The sequence below is a fragment of the Oxyura jamaicensis genome, chromosome 12 (genome assembly GCF_011077185.1).
Source record: "Oxyura jamaicensis isolate SHBP4307 breed ruddy duck chromosome 12, BPBGC_Ojam_1.0, whole genome shotgun sequence".
NCBI lineage: Eukaryota > Metazoa > Chordata > Aves > Anseriformes > Anatidae > Oxyura > Oxyura jamaicensis.
This window is the reverse complement of record NC_048904.1, coordinates 9,559,474-9,576,440: the sequence shown is the minus strand read 5'-3', so window position 1 is coordinate 9,576,440 and position 16,967 is coordinate 9,559,474. Positions and strand designations below refer to the sequence as shown.

The following is a 16,967-nucleotide window of genomic DNA, read 5'->3' as shown; positions in this document are numbered from 1 at the left end:
ACAGATTAGCAAAGACTGTTCAAATTAGAAAAACAGTAAGGAATGTGACAGGGATGACCTAATGACAAAGCAAAGAAAAACACTGCAGTACACAAACTAATAGCAGTGACAGGGAAAAACTTTGCTCAAAATGCCTCTAGAAGAAAGCAAGTAACTAGTGGAGACTATGGCCTTCTTCCAGACACAATCATTAGAAGCTAGGCTCAAAATGCTAGCTTTTCCTTATGCACTTCCTAATTATCTTTAGAAGCCTAGTGATCCATTACGATGAAAGGAAACCAACTCTAAAGAATGTGTGGTCCTGTTCTCAAATAAGGCTTAAATCCAACTAGGAAAATCATACTGACTAAGAAGAATACATTTAGACTCATAATGGCTAACCAGACTCTATACCATGACAATCAGGAACATTTCTGAATAAGGGTCACCTGTCTTTAACAGCTTATAAGTAAGTAAATGATCTTACTAAGGTAGCATGGAAGTAAATTTCAGGAAGATCCCAAAAAACATGTAAGTCACGTTATCTGAAATTTTCCCTTTGAGATTTAACCATTGATGTATATATTGCTACCTAACACATATGTACTTGAAATAAAAGAAAGTTCTGCCACTAAAAATTTTGAATTTTTGACATTTAAGCTTTTATAGTGAAATAAAAGAAAAGTCACTGGGCACTGTATTCCTTCAAAACACGTTACCTCTTTCTGAACATCCTTTGCTTGACTCTCAGCTTCACTGAGTTGGCTTTTTAGACTAGCTGCATCCTGTTGATGTTTTTCTCTCAAAGATCCCATCTGATTTTCAAGTTCCTTTCGAGACATTTCAAGAACACTTATATTGCTGGTGAGCGCTAAACTCTGCTTCTGAGAGCTGAAAAATAAAATCCAATTGATTCTTTACACATTTTAAATTCAAAGAAAATATTTTTAAAGCAGTTTTCACTTTCAAAAGCTTCACATTTCTATTTAATACAGAAAAATCAGCTAGGAACAATCACAGAAGTGCAGATCATCATTGACTCCCTAATGCAAAGTACTGACGTAAAAGATTGTCCACAGACTTGCTTTTAAATGCATGTGCACACATTATCGTGTTTAATGTAATTATAATCTATACTATAACTTAAATTACCATTTTTTTTTAGCTTCTTACTTCACTTTTTATTAGTCATTAATTATATATTATGTGCATGAAAGCATTGCGAAACAAACTTGTAATTTGACAAAGTCTGTCCAAGGTTGTTCGAAGTAATTAATTTATTTGCACACATGCTTCTTTTGCTTACTCCAATGGCATAAGCTAATAGCGAAATATATCGGATACCATGGAACATATCTGAGAAGTAATGCAGAAGCATTTGGGGAGAAATAAATGGCAAGATTGTGTTCTGCCAAAAACTAAGATAAAAACAACATTTCCGTTCATTTAATCACAAACACCATCAGACACTTAGTACCAGTTTTGGGAAGAAATAAGAATAATCAGCCTCTAAAGTTTCTTTGATACCTTCCTAGACAAATCCACCATGCCCTTACCTAGAAAGCTCCTTCTCTTGTCGCTGAAGTTCAGATGTAAGCGAAGTATTTTCCTTTCTTAGTGTAACGCATTCAGCTTCCAGAGCACTCCATTCTGCCTTCAACTTTTCAAGTTCACCTGCAATTAATAAAATTAAATTTTGAGTACAATAATTTTATGAATGCTTCAATCAGCACCAGCTAATAAATGGTGGAAAAGTTGGTATTAGCTGTAAAGCTCAAATTATTATAATCACGTTATATGAATTCTATTGCAATCATTTATAAAATATATCACAGTATCTTTTCCTGTTAGGAAGAGCTTGTGAGCCAGTGAACAAGCTAGGGCTTTTTCTTCATGTGAGCTTCTTTAAGGTACAAAGCAGTAGAAAATTGTCTTGCTTATGTGTCTACTCAAGTATTTTAAAACCATTGACAAAAAAGCATATTTGAAGCATATTTGATTTTACTTCTCAGCAAAAAATCGGAAACAAATTGAAAGTAACGAACAACTAAAGTCACTACACAACCATGCCTCTGCTGTATGAAAAAGTATAAATAAATCCATTTTTATTTTTTTGTAACAGCTATAATAAATCAGTCTATTTGTCTAATCAGTCTAATCAATCTATCAGTAAAATTGGTTTTTATCAATATCACGTCTTCATAATATAATGACGGAGACTGGAGTGTCAGCTGGAAAAAGGCTTTTCTGATGACTTCTAAGATTAACCAATTCAGAATTTAAAGCATATTTTACAGATGCCAGCTTTTCTGTGGCATGTAGAATATTTTAGCATGAGCTTTTGAACTCTATTAGCAGGTTTTCCAAGACCTGAAGCTATAGAACTGGAGCAGTGGCTCCGGTGTATTTACCTGCGTGCATTGCAGGTAAAGTGAAGAGCAAATGAATGAGCCTAGCAGATCTGGCTCAGCACCAAGTATTTGCATATCTCTGCACATCATGCTTCCAAAATAAAACTTTAATTCTAAATGTATTTTAACATGAATGAACACAATATTATCTGTTTTATTAACCCATAATAAATGCAGGTTTCTCAAGTGAAGCTTTGCTATAATACAAATTAAAAGTTCAGAAGCTACCCCTTTACGGGCTTTGGTTACATAGATTTAATTATACAGATTTTATGCAAGTCCTTTTGAAAACCTGTAGCAGTATCAGTCCCTCTAACAACACAGGTTTTCCAAATGGCATTGCATTTGGCCTACTTTTGGTATCAACAGGGTACCTAAGCTACTTTAAGCATAATTGAAAGTTACTATTTAATGAAATATACAAAAGGGTTTTATAACACTATAAGCCTTGATACACATCTATAAATAAAAAATATAGTAAGTGCATGGGTGTGCATGCATGATGGGAAGGAGGGACAGAGGAAGGGAGGAAAAACTGAATTATTGATATTCATCAGACTGAGAAGGATGCTGTTTGTGGTGGTCTGTGACACTGTATTAAACAAGTACCTTTCAAACGAGTAGCCTCTTCCTTGTGCTGCTCCTCACACTGCTGACACCTGAGCTGAAAATTGGCTTGTAGATTGACAATTTCTTTTTCATAATCTGAGGCATCTTTCCGCCACCGCTCAAGTTCTGCTCGCACAGTTTGCAGCTCTTCTTGGAGAGCAGAAATATCAGTATCTCGTTCTGATGCTGCCTTTTTGGCTACTTGTTGAAGAGACAGAATTTCATTCTGAGCACTGACTAGCTCATTTCGAGTGCTTGAAATTTCACTCTCCTTCTCCTCACGAAGATTCTCAATATCCTCTTGTAACCTCCGCAATTGAGCTGGAAAACATACATTATTGTTACAGTTTTTATAAACTTTATTTACAGAAAATCTAAACAAAACCCTCCCGTTCTCAACCTGCTGACATTTAATAGAACTGAAGAAAACTAATGCAATTAAAACATATTAATCTTAACAAATGATCTACGCACATATGAGGGGTTGTGTATTACAGAGAGTTAAGAAACAAGAAAAAGGGTTTGACAGAGCTTTCTTAGACAGGGTTGTTATGTGGGGGACATTAAAGGAACTCTCCTGAAATATGAAATCAAGATTTAGATCCAGATTTGTTTTAAGTAAAACAGAATGGGGAAACTGGGGGGTTAGTGAACAAGAGGGAAAGCAAGAAAGCTTCTTTGACAAGCCACGCAGATTTGCAATACTACACTGGAAATGTTTGCCTGTTCAGCAGCTAAAGTTAACTTGTGATGTCTATAAATATTTGAGGCACAGAGTCTAATTTCTACTCCATTCTCTCAACTTGTAAAATAAAAATTACTTCTTTGCTCAAAGTGTTTTGCAAGGCTCAAGATGAATTTTAGGTGCAGCTATTGCTTTTGATCTAACATACTGAACTGTAAGAAGACCTTTAGTACTCACGAGTGGCTGCAAACTGCAAATGTGCAGCAGTCACGTAAGTGCTGGGTTATTCAGAATTTCACAACTGCATGAAGCAAACCTTATAAATTATTCCTATTCAAAACTTTTCATCACTTAACATCTATTCTCTGAGCACAATTATTTTTCATAAATATGCATGCAAATAGAATCCTGTGCAAATACTTACAAAAAATACAGTACAGAGGAAAGGAAAGTATGAAAGGAAGAAGAACAAAATTATAGTTAAAACCCTGACTGATGGAGGCAAAATGCATAATTTGCCCAGTGTTTTTGTTTTGCCTTTTAAAGTACACAAATCAAAGCTCACGTGTATTTCACTGATTTTAAAAGAGAGGAAAAGCAATTACGTAATTAATGAAGAAATGCTCTGAGAAAAGAAAGTTCTTTAGATCACTCAAAACCCTAATATCAAGTACTGTAGAGGGTTAGAATTACACACTTACAGTTGTATGTTGCTTTTTCTGAAGCAAAGGGCAAGCAAGGACAGTGGAAAGCACGGAGAAGATAACCGAGGCTAAGTAACCTTCATAGGTTTCTTGTATTTATTTTTGTTCTCTCGATCCATTACAGAAGATGACACTCAGAATGTGAGTGAGTCATGCTGTAACCTGATAGAGCATAAAAACTGCTCAAGAGGGGCTTTCATGACAACTATCCATGATGCTTGATGTCTTTCAGACCTTTCATGTACAGAGAGATAGGCACAATTCATACACTGGTACAATCTGGAGACTTTGCTGCTAGTTGACATACGGTAAAGAAGAAACATGCAACATTTTTCTCTTCTGAACAGTCTCCAGCAAGACATTTAGCTCATTAGATGAGCTAAGGAACCTGTGAACAACCCAGTTCTGCACTTTGGAAGGAAAATACAGCATGGTGAAGACCATGATACGTATTATAATACATAATAGCTATTATAGACTATACTAAATGAGATTTCACAGCAATCCTGTGTAAGATGAAGCAGCATACCTGCTCCATAACAAAAACATCTGCAGCATGATGGATTTTTGAATATGTGAGCAACAAAAGGCTTTCATCTCTTTCATTTGGAAACAATTTCTACAGGATTATACTAACAGAATAGTAATCAAACTAGTAGATGAGAACAATCTGACAGAGAAAGACAACAGAACATTAACAATCACCTGTGTATTGTTGTATTTGAAGCCTTGAACCTACCAAACCCTTACACTAAAAGTACATGTGTCTAAAACACCAAGAATTAAGACTCGTTAACGCAGCAGGAGGCCAGTGAGCAAAGCAGCGATTTTTCAATATATATATCTTCCTGATACATATATATATATATGTATTTTAATCAAGCCCAACTGAATTGCTGCTTCTCAGGCAGCTTTTCCAATAAATTTATTTTCTGTCTGCATTATTTATGAGCAGCTCTCCCTTTAAATACTCAGGCACAAAAACAAGCATAGTATGAATGAAAATCCAAAAATATACAAGTGTTCCTAAAATTTGGTGGAGTTGTAGAAATAACTTACACAGAAGATTTACTACAAAGAATACTGGAATGGTTTCCGAGGCATGGGATATAATTTGAAATGGCAATTAGAAAAAAAAAGCTTCCATTACATCTTTTATTTATGTAAGCCATTACCTCACCCAAACTGAATGTTTCACTTTTTTTTTTTTAAAATAGGCAATGACTAGTTACTTGAGATACAAGAATTTCTTTGCTTCACCTATCTGCGCATGTAAAGAACTTCACACACAGAGACAGGATTTCAGTTGTTTCTATAGCACCCTCTCTCTGTCAAACACATAAGCCACGTAGCACCGGCTAGCCTAAAACAGATTCCATGAAAATACTTCAACAAATGTTACCGTATGAAATTGTCAGGATTTTTTTTTCTCCACAGAGCCTGCCAAGATAGAACAGTGACATCATGACAACTTCTCCCAAGTTGTGAGATATGTCACACCCTAAAAGTTTGGAAAGCAGCAAGCAACTAACATCAGAATGTTTTAAACCACAAAGGAGCGATAAGAGCAAGAATCATTAGCAAGAACTCACTTGGCAAGTGTTCAACAGACCAAGGGCCACCTTGCAATTAAGCATGGCTCTGTCAAGTTTCTACTTTGATTCTTTTTTTGAGAAGAGATGTAAATTTTTTTCCTCCTGCATAGAAATGCCTATCAAATCCTAATTTCTAACTTTTGCTATAGCATTCTTTTCTTAGAGGATCTTCATTATTAGCAGGACAAAGGTTAATATTGAATTGCTCTTATGGTGAAGAAAGCCCCTCTTTCTTAGAGGAATAATGGCAGAAGACCTAAATGTGCTTTGCTGACATTGCTATAAAAGAGTGCAATCATAAGCTTCTCAGTAAGTGTAGCTGGTATATGAAAAAGTATCACATTCTACAACAACCAACTACACATAAAAATAATTTTCTAAAGCTAATTTAATTTCCGAAGAAAATAAGACTTGTGTTGTCAGTGCATTTACCTGATTGTTCATGTCTTCTAACCATTTTGATGTCCAAACCAAACAATATACTGACAAAGAACTCAAGGTATGAAATTCCTACACGTTCCTTCTCGGTGGCTGAGTTCATAATGATGTTCATACTGATGTTTGCTATAAGGAAGAGTCCTAGTATAACCCTTATCAATCTTAAGGCAAGATGGACCTCGACCAGTGAACTCACTCGCACGTACAGGCTGACCAACAGGCAGGCGTGTAACGCCAAAACTGCTTATGTGACATGCTGCCACTAGGCCAACATACTGGGCAAAAGCAACTCTTGTCAAAGCTTGAGCTAGCACAGATCTCTTATAACACCAGGGCAACACAAAGATTTTGGAGGGGCTGAGGTATTCAACAAACCTGTAGAAAACCAAACCTGGCTACTTTCACTGCTCTTCCCAAACCCTTCTGCTTTCAGTCAATAAGCACTTCACTAGCTTGGTAACAGCAGCTTCTGTGTCACAAGTAAGAGTTACACAAATCATGGGACTCCATTCTGCTATAATCATTTTGGGCTGAAAGGTATATGAGTACGGTCATACGCATTTTTCATAAAGCACAGGTAGTGCCTCTGTTGAAGATATTTTAACGCATCCAACTTCAGTGCAGATCTGGAGTGATTAAAAATTATTTAAGAGGATTTTACCGATAAAGTGAAGTGATTGAGAAGTACAAAATAAACCTTCTGTGTTTAAGGAAAAGGTAAAACAGCCACAGTAAGAATCTCTGGATCATTCAAAGCTAAGAAAGACTGAAGGAAGAGAAAGGAGAAGAGGAATATGTTACAGATGACATTAATTGCATTTTTAAAGTTATGATTAAAGCATAGAACTTGTCAAGAAACATTTAACAACAGAATTCAGAGATACTGTGAAACGAATCATATTAAAACATACACTAACTTAACATTTTCCCTCATAAGTTCTTATGATGCCATGGAAACAGCTAAAGCTATATATTTCCCCTAGGAGAGTGGGGTGAAAAAGAGTATTTCATTACCTTGCAGAACATTTATTTGCTTGTTAGATTCTTCAACTTGCACTCGATATGCTCTTCTCTCTTCTTCCAAAAGTGCTACAAATGAAAGTGAAAATGTGCCCAAATGTTTGTTAGTAAGAAGTATTTCAGTTCTGTAATCAGTTTTAGTCATGACTTCCCCTTAATTGAAAAGATTAAAACAGTCAGATTATTCCAGTAAGTTATCAAAGCTAGTAACTGTGTAAGTAGTTTAATAAAAAGTTAATAGGAAATATATTATTATTGTGGTAATATTGCAATTAATTTGGAATTAATATAATCAGTTGCCTGATCCAAATACTTCACGTGTGCTAAATGCAAACTGGTGTAGGAGTGGGAAGAAAAAGCTTCCGCACGACCACTGAACAATGTGAATTAAACTGGACTATGCTATTTCCTGCTAAAAACAACCCATGGTCTTGCTGATGTCAGTGATACAGCTACATGTTTGAAAGGATGATCTGAAGAGCTACCACAGAAAGCATTATGTGCCTTATCTGACTGAAATATGGATGAACCAGCATGTCTAGATAAATGTGTCTTCTATGGATGAAATATATAGAGCTCCTGTACGCATGCAGTGCGATGAAAAGATCGTCATTCTCGAACCAGAAAGTCAGGGGCTCAATCTGACTGCTTATACATATTTAAAAACAAGTTTCTGACATTCTGTGCAGGAGATGCTAGGAAACAAATCTATCCAACCGTCAACAAAGCTGGACCCCTTTTAAGATTACCTATTAAATGCAATTTTAATGGATACCCTACACAGTCAAGTTGATCTGAGTCTCACCTTGAAGTTCAAAGCATTTTTGTTTACTTGTTCTAGCTAGCTCTTGGGCTTCAATCAGCTCCTTGTGTAGTTGCTGAATTTCTTGCTTAGCCTCAGTCTCTGATTGTGCACCCTGCAATTCATCTGATAAAAGAACATTTTCTTTAAAGCATAAATTTGTACAAGTTTCATTTGCACTGTCATGTGATGCCAAGTGCCCTTTTATTCACATCATCCAGAGTTAGTTAAAGTAAACTCAAAATTGGATTAGGTAAATATTAGCAAAAATATTAATACACTTTTAAAAGGAGGTAAACATATGCAGAGTTTAAAACATTCATTCTACTTAACATGCAGAAAAATAAAAAACATACACAAATTCAAGAATTTTTAAAAATACTGTATAGATTGGCAAGGATTTCTGTATTGACATAAATGAAGAAACGATAAGCATAAGACAATCCTTGACTGCATTTACAACTGCTCTATTTTTAAAAGGAAGGTACTGTAACCTTTCCTAGCACAGACTTAGCAGTAACGATCCTGCATCTCCTACCACCCAAGCCCACGCTCCCATAGTCCTGCTCCTCCAAGCACATCCCAGCCCGGTCCAGCAGCATACCAGCACTCAGAAAAGAGGCTGTGTCTTTCCTATTCGCACAGTAATAAATTGGTGGGATCACGGAGCAGAGATACGGGTGCACATGTGCTTTTAGACCTTCTCAGAACAAAATTATGAGAGCAGAAAGAACAAAGAGGACTAAATGTTTCATCCAAATACTCTTTTATAAATTTATTAAGAGTTCCAAATCCTAGTTGCTCTCTGCTGGAGATGTTTTGTTCTTAGCTTCTCATGGATGAAGACCTGGAGCAATTAGACTTTCAGTCCTCCCTAATGAGACAGTTCAGCAGAAACGGATGAGGAAGTTGGCAAATTATGTTCTTGATAAAGAAGGCAGTGTCCCAAATCAAACAATAGACACCCTAAATGAACTTTCTGGTGGACAGCATTTTCAAATCAATGAAAGCATACATCACGAAAGATAACACTGCTTCAAGGGAGATGAGAAACTTAAGTTATAGGGCAACACAATCAGTTGCGCAGAGACGCAATGTATGTCGAGGTAAAAACTCTTTTCTACTCAAATGCAGTTGGGAAATTTCCATACACTTGATACATTTTTAAATCAAAAGCCAAGAAACACAAGTATGCCTATGAAAAAAAAAAATAATAATAATAGGTTTTTGGTCTTATACAAACTGACAAACATCACGTTTGTGCTAACTCTAAGATGCAAAACAAATTCTGTAGTAGTTTTTACCAGTTACAAATAGAGCAATGCTATTATTGGGCTTTGAAATAATTCTTTCCAGAAGCAAATTCATATCATGAAAAGTGGTTTGAGAACCAATGCAAAAAAGCTTCAATTAAACAAGTATTTGAACAATTTCCAGAAGTATTCAACACTGGACTAACTGTCCCCAGAAGTCTAAGGAGTTCTATCATTAATTATGAGGTACAAAAAAAAATAGGTCAAAATACAACCATTTGAAAACCCTCATTTATTCTAGTTCATGGGAAATTTTCATCTGTGATCAGATTTTTTGCCATGTTATAAGAGATTCTTAATAAACTCCACTTTCTGCCCCACACCCCAACACAATAAGATTTCCTTTAACATTTATTTTGTTTTTCACTCTACTGGTAGATTTAAAATCATTAAAACCAAAACAAAACTGTGTGATACGTAACAAATCATTTCCAAAGCACATGAAATCTGCTTCTCCTTTAGTCTGGCTCTAGAAAGGAAGTCTAACTCATGGGTCAGTTCTAAGGAAAATTTAACATTTCCAATTCATTAAAGAATATGATAGTGTGTGAAGGATTTTTTTCCATCTAATATAAACTTGGATTTTGCAATCAGGATCTATAAAGCTTCAATAAAAAAGACAAACAAAGTTGAGATGAAATCAACATGATTAAATCAGCATGAGGACATTAACAGAGCTCTGCTTGCACGTCTGTCTTTATATTTTTGTTTTGATAACAGAAATGATAGGATGATACATAGGCTGCTGTCTTATTTCATCCTTTATCTGTATGTCTGGTCTGTGGAAGCAACTACCTTAGTAGGCTAGTATTTCTCCAATCTCACAAAAGTTCCCTTTCAGAATTGTGCAGGATTTCTGAGGTTGTTCAGAGGAGTACTTTCAGAGTATTCAGATGAAGTCTGATAGACAATCGTAAGTCTCAGTTTTCTTCAACTTTCTAAGATTCACAGAAAGCTTATAATGCACATAAAATAAATATTTGGCTATTATTGCAACATTAAAAAAAAATGATTCCCAAACTTCCTGAACAAGGCCACTAATGATTCTTGATATTTATTATCTATTCAGCAAACCCTCAACTGAACACACTTTTTAGATTCCCCGGATCAGTCCTGGAGTTACAAAAAGCCATGAGGAAGTTGACAAGAAGAAGATCACTGAACTTCTGATGTCATTTGTTACTTTCCATCTGTTCAACATGTTCCTGTTTTTCACTTTGCAATTTTTCTTTGTTATAGGTAGTCACAAGCCACTTACATAGCAATGTTTATGGAATTCTTATAAATGGCTAATAAAGATGTTTAGGTCTACTCATCTGTGCAAGGTCTTCCCCTTCCCCATCTTTGCCAGACTCTGACTTGCAGAAAGCTGAAGCAGATCCCTGAATGCTCTCAGAAGTTATTGATGGAAAATACACTTGGAGGAAACTACAACAATTTAACATCTCATCATTTTCTTGTTCCGTACATTTGTTTTCTAAATTCCGACAGTTAAACAAAAAGGAGCAGTGCCTTTTCCAACAGCCATTTCCGCATTCCAGCAGCTGCCAGATCAGAAATGTTCTCACTCTTCCTTAATTACGTGAATGCATAACAAACCCAACTGAAGTCTTTCTGTGGCAAATAAGATCCTTTTAAGGGCAAAGTCAAGAGTATGCAGTGGCTCTCTGACATAATTGCAAACAAAACTGTGAGCTTACAGACTATAAAAATTACAAAGGCAAATGATTCATTGTACTGATATTTTTAAATGGTTTCAGAAGAACAAAATGGGAATGCCTATAAATAGCTTCAAGAGAAGAAGTTTTTCCAATTGCTTTAGTTAATTATAATACGCATTTTGATTGCAAAGCTGTCCTATGCAAATAAGTATTTTTCTACTTCTTTGAAGTTCAGTGATGGTTATGGTTAAGTCTAACTGGGTAAAGACAGATGAAACAATGACAATCATCCACATGAACACAAGGCCGTTTTGATGTTACTACCAAAAATTTGATTTTAGCTTTTTAAGAGAGTTGAATTACCCTCCCTGTCACTTTAACACAGCCCAGACAGAAAAAGTGTAAGTACACCCGACCCTTGACAGAACCTGAGCCCATTCTAACCCAGGAAGCAGCATGCTCACAGAAGGCTTATCTTGTTCTTGGGCTATAAAAGGCAACCTTTCTGACAGAGCCTAGGAAGACTTTATTTGCATTTAGGGAGAGTTCAGTCACCAGTGGTTTTCAATCTGAGGGTCCATGGACTACTTCTCATGTGCCTGCAGAGGATAACTAAGAAATCCAGCCAATTATGAGTAGTCTTCAGTTGGCTACGTGAGAACATTCACTTCCACTGATTTAAAAATACATATATACATACACACACTTTTTTTTGAGAATCCAGAAGGGTAGAAAAATTACTTAATCAGTGGACCTACCACTACAGATTTTTTATTTGTTTTTCCACAAAGTATTTGCTTAAAACATTTTGCTAACTGCTTTTGAATTACAGCGTATGAGTAAGGTTATATGCATTATTATTTTTTGCTGTTCATCGCAGAGCAAAATGTAAATAGAACGTGCTGAGTGTTAGGAACGCTCCTTTTTATATAGCTTTGTTGAACTGAAATTCACTAGAAAATATCTCATACTCAGTTTTAGGTTCCTTGTTTAGAAATATATACTCTATATATTTTAAAGTTCTTTCCATCAGAAAATCAGAGAAGGGTAAACAATTACAGAAAAAAAAAAAAAAGCTCTCTTACGGATTTCCTAAATTTCATTGTGGTTTCCTGTCTTTCTGAACCACAAAAAAGCTCTCGTATTCTTCTTTACTTGGGATGCCAATGTAAACATTATTTCATAGATATTTGCAAATATGTGGCAGCACATAAAGCCAAGAAAGTTAACTTTCAGTATGCTAAATGTAACGATATCCCACAACTCTTTACAGATCATGTAAATATGTAAACAGCTTGCTAATCAAGTCTAAAGTCCATGCCTTCAGAGCAGTGAAAAGTGTAATTTTCTAACTATGAAGATCATAGCTAAGGTTCAACAATCATTCCAAATACTGTTAAAACAAGGAATTTAAATCTTCACTATGTTAACAATAAAAAATCTTTAGACTTTTCTTTTTAAGCCACCAGATGCAGATCAACTGAAACATTTCTGACAGTGATGGAAACTACGCAGGTAAAACATCACAATGCTTAAAGTGTTCATCAGTGGTGGAGGAATCCCTTTTCTCCTTGGTTATTAGCCCTAAACCGAGTAAATGTTGAAATTATTTTTTTTAATCAATACTTGAAGTTATAACACATACGTTCATAGAACACAGTTGGTGAGTGCAGCTAACTAACTTTAAGCACAAATTCATTCTATATTAACACTCAGCAGTATGCTTTTGTATCACCCAAAGGAAACATCATTAAGTGCAACTCTTCCACACTACCATGATTTAAACATTTGAGTCTTTGTACAAACGCATTTCATTAAAAAGAACAAAAAAGGTGGTAGACTAACTTATAAATACAGATTATGCGTCTAAAATTACAAAAATAAAATTCTGTTTACCTTTCAGAAGAGCTACTTTAGCAATAGGTTCATTTAGATCTTGGTCATCCATTTGGGCATCTGGGAAAAAAAACACTTTCAGAGAACAGGTAGACCACAGACAGGTTTCATATATGCATTCTTCAAGCAAAGAACCTTTTATACTTGACACGTTACAATAGTTAATTATAAAGTTGCAAAGTACACCACACTGCTTAAACTTATAAACGACTTATAATACGTAACACACAATACAAGTATTCTCTGCCCTTTTAGAAAATTCTCATGATTAAGTGATTTAATTCAAACCAATTCGATTTTACAGAAACTTCAGTTAAATCTTTACCTGTAGTGTCGTCGCTGCTTTTTTCCTTGCTTGGGCTAAGAGTGTCTGACAAATCAGATTCTTTCACTCTTGCTTGATTCTCTGTAAGAGACAAGGAGAATCAGCTACAGTTAGTAAATACTTTGCTCAGTTTCTTAATCATAATTTTTTCTATACACATATATCTAATGACTGTTAAATGTCACTAGAAAAAAAGAGCTGAAAACACTTAAAAACCTGCTGTTTGCTTATTTCTTCATAAATCTGGGCTAAAATGGATTCAGTATTACTGAAGTCATTATCTAGCCTAGCATCTAATAGGGGATGTAAGAGCCTCATGCACAGCTTGAACTTTTGTTTAAAGCTGTATTCTTGCCAGTTGGAACTCTGTGCAAAAGCTGATTGTTTTATTCAATCAGGGAACAAATAAGAAAAGAAAAGTAGAACAATGCAGATATTGTTACAAATCAGAATGAAACTGCTATTAAGAAGAAAACTGTGCTTCAGTATTTTGGACAAAAAAATAGCAGCAAGTCTTGTATATACTGTACTGTAAAAATAAAGCGTAGCGTTAACCAATCAAGAATCCTTGTAACATAAATTAATACACTAACTAGTTTCTAGAAAGAATTTTCAGTTCAGATTGTATTACTACAAGGCAGTTGCTATGTCTTTTCCATAAAAAAAAAAAACCTTCATGAAATAGCTGCACCACATTATTGCATGCAATTTAGTGAAGCCCCACACATTTTTTTCACCAGTTCTAAATTTCTAATGGGAAGCAGACATTTGCAGAAGTTGAGGGGACACAGCAGTAGCCCGGACTCCTAGTCTAAAGGCTTACTTTGTGAACCTTTTTTTTTTTTTTTTTTTTTTTTAATAACTATTTCAATTTAGCTATGATGGAACCATTAAACAAACGCACAACATCTCTAGACTAAACCCTGTAAGTTTGGCACCTACGAACCTGGACACCAACATGCAAGTGAGGTTAAACATAAGGAAGGCTTTCTTGGCCAACTATGCCCAGCCTTGGTTTGACAGCATTGCTGCCTACCACTGATTAACACATGTTTCTTCTGAGTATCAAGTTCCAGGTAAAGAGAGATACCTATATATGTACAAAGGCATTACAACATTCCCGTTATACAGACTTCCCTTCTACCATAGATTCAGAAAAGCATGGTGAACTAAATTTCTTCACATATAGATATTGTAGATTAAAAAGTGTCAAGTAGTAAACAAATCAAGTGTGTTATACCAACAGGGTTAGTATATGAACATGTTAAAAAAAAGGCAACAGAGTCGTGAGAAAGATTGGGGGAATTGTTTTTTCAAATAACAATTCAATAAATGCAACTGAATGACCCCAAAATGAGACATGGAAAAATGAAGATGCATGCACTTACACTGGGAAATTAGCAAGATGACAGACACAACAGAAAGAAACCATTTTCTTCATTTAACATGAAATGTTTTCTATTTCTTTGTGACAGGACATCTACTTCTAAATGAAACAGAAGAAGGCAAGTACAAACAAAGAAGCTGATCAACAGCCAGACTTCCTACCTTAACATAACTGAAATCACTGGAGAGAGAAGGGGAAAGCATCTGTACACTTAGAGCACATTAGGTGTTCAGACCTGGCAGCTATTCCAAATAGAAGTCATATGACTTCACAGCTGACTTCAAAGCTCATACAGACTGGGGCAAAGAACTTGATGTCTGGGGGTTCCTCTATGCTATAGTGAAAGCAGTGCTTCCCTAGTTTAATAACATTACTCCTTAAAAACAACGTCTGAAGATGTTATGATACAAAGCATTTTACAGGTATCAAATAGAAATAAGCCCACAAGACTAACACAAGCCCACGAAAACTGTAATAGTTATTAAAACAAGTAATACATTCTTTGTAAAGCTTAGGTATTAAGAAAAGTATATCCTAAAAACCTCACCCATGTCAATCCAGAAGTGCTAAGCTGAGCAGTGTTTGTATCCAGCTAACTTTACCATATCTGGGCATACGTGGACACAGCTTCCTTGTTCTGGGAGAAATGGAGCAGTGCAAGTTCCAAACCCTGAATTAATTCTCTCTCTCCCCACCTCCTCCTATACTCCCCTCCCACAAGTCCTCAGGTACACAAATTCCTCCTCCTGATTCCTCATCAGGAAACCGGGACCAAGATCAGGCACTAGAGGAAAGATATATGCTATATACATATATATACAGATCAACTATCTCCATCCGAAACAGCAGAAATAAAAAAGAGAAATGGTTTAGAAACCTGCTTACTATTCTGGAGCCATAGTCTTAAGGACAAAACTCATTTTTGTACTACATTATTTCACAGCAGTCATTCCTGTTTCCCGTAATAAAACTGAGCTGAATAAATATAGCCCAAATGATAAAGTATATTAAAATGTGTTGACATCATACTTACTTGATGAGTTTGAGTACATTAACAAGCTCTAAAAATAGCTTGTCATTTTGCAAGTTAAGTGGCATGCAAGCGTTAAGTTACAGTTATTGTATGCATTCTTCTGCCAAATATGGCACACTGTCTGTAACGTACTCACACACAGCAACAGATTAAAGGTGCAATTTCATACATATGGTGAAAAGTTTCTAAAATACCAGAACTTTAAACAAGCTAACATTTATTCAATACAGTAACTCTTTGTAGAAGGACAGAGGATAAACAAGTTAGTATGCCTAGAGATTAATAAAAAGCTACAAAAGTGGAATCAGCCTAAAAGTCCAAATGATTTTACATTATTAGACACACAAAAAATATTGATCTACACGCTTTGAAACATTCTTGGTTTTGACACTGCAAGGTAAGGATCACTTATCTTTCAAGAGGTTAATCTTTCAAAAGGTTAATCTTTCCTAATTAGATCTTTGTTTCACTTGTTTTACGCTGAAGAGCAAAAGAAGTTAGAGATGAACATTTATATTTATTTGGAAAAGGCAAGTTTGGAAGGTTAACAGTTATTTTAAAATAATTATGAAGGTGTAAAGTAAAAACAAGTCAAATTTAAAAACTCTTAATCGCAACTTAAGTGAGGCTAAACATTATTTCTATGTCCTCCTATAATAAAAACAAAATCATGATTTAAATTTATGCAGGCATGAGAGATTTAAATCAATTTGCAAAAAATACTTCCAATTTTTTAGAAAAAGTAAGTTCAGGTCAAGAACTCAGTCAAGACTAGAATTTCATGCACTCAGTCTTCAGAAATTAGTTTCCCCTTAACGTTTTTACCCCACAATAGTATTTGGAGCAGAGTTCAGTACACAATATAGCTCCCCTTCATTGGTTATTTTTTTATTGAACGAATATTCAGCAACACTCAGACTGCTAGTTAAAGACAGAACAGGCATTAAAGTGACATAAAAAACATGCTTCAAAAACAATTAAATAAATCCATAAGTCTAACCTTTCAAAAGCTTTGTTTCTTCCACTTTGGTTAGATGTCCTTCATCTATGATCTTGTCTGCCAAACAAAATAAGTGTTACTTTCCAAGCTCAAATTAAGCAAGCTTTTC

The 16,967-nt window shown here is 35.3% G+C and overlaps 1 protein-coding gene across 27 annotated transcripts in view; it reads right to left on the bottom strand.

Annotated features, from left to right (window-relative positions):
* SLMAP (sarcolemma associated protein) overlaps positions 1-16,967 on the bottom strand; it is a 104,640-nt gene that overhangs the window by 23,369 nt on the left and 64,304 nt on the right. For 13 of the 27 annotated variants that reach the window (XM_035338096.1, XM_035338095.1, XM_035338094.1 and 10 more), the window contains 8 exons: positions 16,859-16,915; positions 13,439-13,519; positions 13,114-13,173; positions 8,247-8,369; positions 7,436-7,510; positions 3,000-3,320; positions 1,536-1,653; positions 699-870 (listed from right to left, as the gene is read on the bottom strand). In XM_035338096.1, coding sequence (XP_035193987.1) covers positions 699-870; positions 1,536-1,653; positions 3,000-3,320; positions 7,436-7,510; positions 8,247-8,369; positions 13,114-13,173; positions 13,439-13,519; positions 16,859-16,915 — 1,007 coding nt within the window. Of the gene's footprint in view, positions 1-698; positions 871-1,535; positions 1,654-2,999; positions 3,321-7,435; positions 7,511-8,246; positions 8,370-13,113; positions 13,174-13,438; positions 13,520-13,654; positions 13,828-15,372; positions 15,519-16,858; positions 16,916-16,967 lie in introns of those variants that run through there. The other 14 variants (XM_035338108.1, XM_035338107.1, XM_035338115.1 and 11 more) reach the window with 4 other exon arrangements.